This window comes from Oryzias melastigma, linkage group LG22 (assembly GCF_002922805.2).
Source record: "Oryzias melastigma strain HK-1 linkage group LG22, ASM292280v2, whole genome shotgun sequence".
In the NCBI taxonomy this organism is placed as follows: Eukaryota; Metazoa; Chordata; class Actinopteri; order Beloniformes; family Adrianichthyidae; genus Oryzias; species Oryzias melastigma.
Genome location: NC_050533.1, coordinates 13,717,022 through 13,721,741, shown reverse-complemented (window position 1 = coordinate 13,721,741; position 4,720 = coordinate 13,717,022). Strand labels below are relative to the sequence as shown.

The window sequence follows — 4,720 nt, the reverse complement described above, 5'->3', positions numbered from 1 at the left end:
GGGGGGGGGGGGTGCATGTGTCACAGCTGCACCAAATGGCTGTTGTCTTAGTTTAACGGTTGACACTGCATGTGTGGACTTGTTTCCTTTGTGATGGTGGAGGGATGCAGTGGAGCACAAACACCTGTCGTTACACAATGCTGGCTGCAGCATGCACAGCTCCGCCGGCCTCGCTCCTTTTCCTGTTGGCTTCAATAGTGGAGCCTAAACTGGATTTTTTTTTCTTCTTAGTTTTAAGCTGCAATTTTAATGCAGTTTGTTACTAATACTTCAAGCTGCAATCCAGATCGATGCCTATATAAGGAAAGAGAATGAACAGACAGGAAGGGGGAAAAAAACAAATGTGGGGAGTGTTCGGAACCTGTCCAACCAGCCAGCTCACAGTTTCACAGATTGTAGATACTACCTCCTTTAGTCTTTAAGGAGTACTTTAAGAAGTCTTCGTTCTTTCTGTGGATCCACACACCAATAATTAACGTTACATTAAACTCAACTTATCTCACGTACCCTGTATGTTATCATCTGCCCCCCGGGCTGCTCTGTTGTGACTGTCTTTCAGTGCTTAATATATACTGTGGCAGCGGCTGTTACTGCAGGTGACGCGTGTTTAGTCACTGCGGGGGCTAAAAAAACTTGTTCTGACACGCCAAACAACAGGTACTGCCTCTGTCAATGAATATCAAGATGTCAAAAGTTGAAAAACCTGACCATGAGCCGGATAAAACTGAAGCGAGTTTACCTCCGACTAATGCCACCGAACCCCGCATCACCTTACAGAAGTCAAACGATCTCCTGATTAACTTATCTCACCCTTCCTCCCAATACGAATACTTTAAAAGAAAAGGTCGCTGCAAAGTATTATCTAAAAAAATACTTTTTTTTCCAACAATACACCAAATACAGTAACATGGAAAGGTTTTCTTATGAACACCAACACTGTTGCAGGTTCTGTCTAAAATGATGATTGCTTTTAAATATGGGAGAAGTATGTATGTGACAGCTTTCAAACATTAAAATGACGAGGACTGCAGCTGAAAAAACAAATTATCCACAAAAATCCACAAATGAACTCCAAGAATAAATGCTGTGTTTCCTTGTTTATCGCTTGGGTTGCGTTCTAAGAATAACCTAAAATTAAGTATTTTTAAAGTCTACTAAACCCCCTCACTACTCACTTTATACTTTTGTTAAAACTCTCAAAGTTCAAGCTGTATTATAGAATAAAAACAAAGTTCTGCTCGTGATAGAAGATTTAGGTAAAACTGAACACATTCTGTGGAGGAGACATGACACGGAGGAGGTCGGTTGATTGACAAGGTCAACAGCCAATCAGAATAGAGAACACAGTGTGGCTCAAAGATAAAAAAAAGTTAAATTGTTCTGAAGAAAATGTGCAAAACTTTGAGACTGTGAAAGGGGAACCACAATATAGTGAGTGTGTATGAGATTATAAATCATTTAAATATGTGACCCCCACCCCCACTCCCACCCACAAATAAACATCGTCAGAAACTATAAGTTTGAAAACGTGCTTAGAACTTTTATGCTTTGGCGCTTAATTGGATCGTCTGGTTCTGTGGGAGTCATAATGATGCACGGAGGTGGGAGTCATGATATGGGCCTTAAAGGTTCAAATTACTAACAGTTTTATTTTCTCATTATAGGAATGTCATAAAAATCTTGTTGATTCAAGTTTGCTTCGTGATAGGATGACAAAGCAAATAAACAAATGCTGCTTTGCTGAGTGGCTCACCTGGCTTCTGTCCACAAATATTTTTAAAAGTTAACATAACAGAGCTTTTTTTTGGAAAATAACTGGCAGAAAATCAGTTTTAGGAACACGAGATAGCTTTTTAGTGCCTAGAAACCTGGTACTTTTACTCTGAATCTTTCAAATAAATGTCAGAAAAAAATCTCTTATTTATCTAAAGATACATGCAGTTGCTACTGGGTCATGTGATTAACGTGCAATAATCCACCATCCTAGACACAAGGACGTTGTGAAGCTGCTGAGGAAGACGGGAGCCCACTTCTCCAGAGACCAGCTGGAGGAGGCAGGAACGGAGCTGTGCAGGTCAGGACACAGGAAATGTGAAGACGGGATACGTACTCGTGTACACTTTTCTCAAACATTCTGCCACCCTCGTTGACCCATCCTACATAGCTGACACAGGAACAACCTGTTGCCTCGCTGCTACGCCAACTGTAGGAATGCAACCTGGCAACATAGCTTTGAATTCAATTAGTATCTCTCATGCTGACAAGTTTAGGACATGCTGACCAGCCGCTCTTGATTATCCACACAAGAAACTCAACAGGTTTTTGTCAAAGACGGTTTGACCCTCAGCAGCACACCTTTTCTGTTTAGCACGAAAATGTATGCATTAATTTTGATATTTTCCACTGATTTACCCCAAATTTGATTGTTTTGTCCTACATTTGTCGTCATGACACTCGGGCTTGGTGTGCGTCAGCCTGGCAGCCAGCGGTGACCTGGACGGCTTGGAAATCTGGTGCCTCGCCGGAGCCGACCTGAACAGGCCGGGCTACGATGGAAAGACCGCAGTAGAAGTGGTGGGTTTTTGAAGCAGAAACATTTTACTTTTTAAAAAAAAAACACTCATGAAAATCCAATCTCTTCTTCTCCACCCGTTACAGGCCGAAGCCGTGAACAAAAAAGAAGTCGTGGCCTTTCTGGTCCAGCTTATGGGCAAGAAATCCATGGTAGTGAATCTTTTCCAGATTCATATCCTCAATCTCCCACAATCCTCAGCCATCTGAAGTGCTATTTAATTAATTGTGGTGTTTAATTTCAGACGGTAATTGCTGATATTAATGAGATTGATGATGAAGAGGTAAACAAAGTGGTGTAAAGGAGTTTGCAGTTCTCTTATTTGCTCCTATTTCCAGCTTGAGATCTCTCTTGGTCAGCATGGCTCTCTCTGCTTTTCTTTTTTTCTGCAGTGGACTGTAGGCTTGGGCTGGCTAATCTTTTATTTTATTTATTTATTTTTTCATATTAATACTGAATTTATGTGAGACGTGAGTTGGCTCAGCAAAAAAATAAAATAAAAACTAGAAATCTGCTTTGGCTGTGGTTGACAAATGAGGAAAATTTAACCAAAATAAAACATTTCTTACAGTTGAAGTAGTAGGTAAACAAACTCCAAAGAGTGTTTGGCTTTTAAGAGATTTCTGAATGTTAAGTTATTAAGCAAAAAAAATAAAGAGGAACAAATTTGATAATCCTTAAATCCTAGGAAGAATTAGTCAAACGAAAACATAAATCATGTAGTTTTAATCCTTATAAATGTAGGGATTAGGCTCTTTTCTGTTTGTTTTGCAAATCAAGAAAATGGAAAAAGAAATGACAGGATGTTTGAACCATTCTGAGACACTTTAGCCTCTAAAACATGAATCTATTGTTGGATTAAAAATAACATTTTTAAAGATTTAAGGGAAATTTGATCCTCTTAGAACTTTTAGTTTGTCAAATCAGAAGCTGGCATGCCTCCTCTGACTCACACAACTTAAATGTAATTGCCCTCCGTGGTAACTGTCCATCTTCTCCCTTCTTTAGCCAAACGGTGGAGGGATCGAGTTCAACGCCATCCCTACAGGACCGTGACGCTTCAGAAGTTCACTATTTCCCGTCCAGATGTCCTCGGCTCTGCTGTGTTGGTTTATTGTTCTGTGTGTCGTTTCAATTGACTAGCTTTCCAGCCTCTACCTGCACGCGTGTTCACGATTGCAGCAACGTTACTGTTACAGCTTTATCTTTTAGCGTATTTTTATTTCTTTGTATGCACAAAGAACTCAGTCGACCTAATCTGAGCGGTTTTAAAGCAATACTCTGCACTGTGACTGCTGAAACTTTATTTTGTGAAGCTTTTTTTGTTTTTAGGCTGACAGGGTGCATTCACAGATCTTATTTTTGTACCTATTTTTGTAGTTGAAAATGAGCTCTTGATGATCTTGGATGTTACACGCTTGATCACTACAGTCAACTTTGGATCGTACAGCTGAGGGTTTCACTTCCTGTTGCACCGCCGGCCTCACAAAAACCTGCAGTTGATACTTGTGACTTATCCAGCCTGTTTTCTGGTGAGGACTGTCGAGCTGGAAGCGTCACATATTTCGCACTTTGAAACGAAAAGGGGAAGTCCAGACTGTTGCGTGAGACAGATAAAGGTCCCAGAACAGATTCTTGGTTCATCTGTCCGTCATGAATGTCATCTCGTTTTTGATTTTTTTTTATAACCACAAACATGTTTCTGTACTTTCCACTTTCTTTTCATAAATGAAGTGGTGCTCAGCTTGGTATATTTGTATGAATAAAGCAATAGTTTCTAATAAAAGTTTCAATTCTGTCACTTTTCCCCTGTTACACACCAGCAAAAGTGTTTCAAGGCTGTGAATCAATTGAATTTCTGTGTCCATAACCTGTAGGGATAAAAGAGCACAAATAAATTATTTAAACGAAACATGCCTATTGTTTGTTTTTTTTATTTAAAAAAACAAAACTTTCGGGAACAGACCTGCAGCACCAGTCTAGAGTTTTATTTCCTCATACCCAAATCCTAAGCGACATTTCATTGATATCTAGTAGCATTTCCAATATAATTTCCAATAATTGCACTTATTTGTCACTATAATTTCAGTTATAACTTTTAGATTTTAAGACTTGAAACATACATCCACTTAACCTTCAGCAATGCAA

General features: G+C 39.5%; 1 protein-coding gene across 3 annotated transcripts in view; it reads left to right on the top strand.

Annotated features, from left to right (window-relative positions):
* Nucleotides 1–4,484, top strand: part of aspg (asparaginase homolog (S. cerevisiae)) — a 15,425-nt gene extending 10,941 nt beyond the window's left edge. For 2 of the 3 annotated variants that reach the window (XM_036209934.1, XM_024269047.2), the window contains 5 exons: nt 1,988–2,074; nt 2,475–2,574; nt 2,659–2,724; nt 2,817–2,855; nt 3,581–4,484. In XM_036209934.1, coding sequence (XP_036065827.1) covers nt 1,988–2,074; nt 2,475–2,574; nt 2,659–2,724; nt 2,817–2,855; nt 3,581–3,628 — 340 coding nt within the window. In that variant the 3' untranslated portion in view covers nt 3,629–4,484. The remainder of the gene's footprint in view (nt 1–1,987; nt 2,075–2,474; nt 2,575–2,658; nt 2,725–2,816; nt 2,856–3,580) is intronic. The other variant, XM_036209935.1, reaches the window with a different exon arrangement.
* The last annotated feature ends 236 nt before the right edge of the window (nt 4,485–4,720 follow it).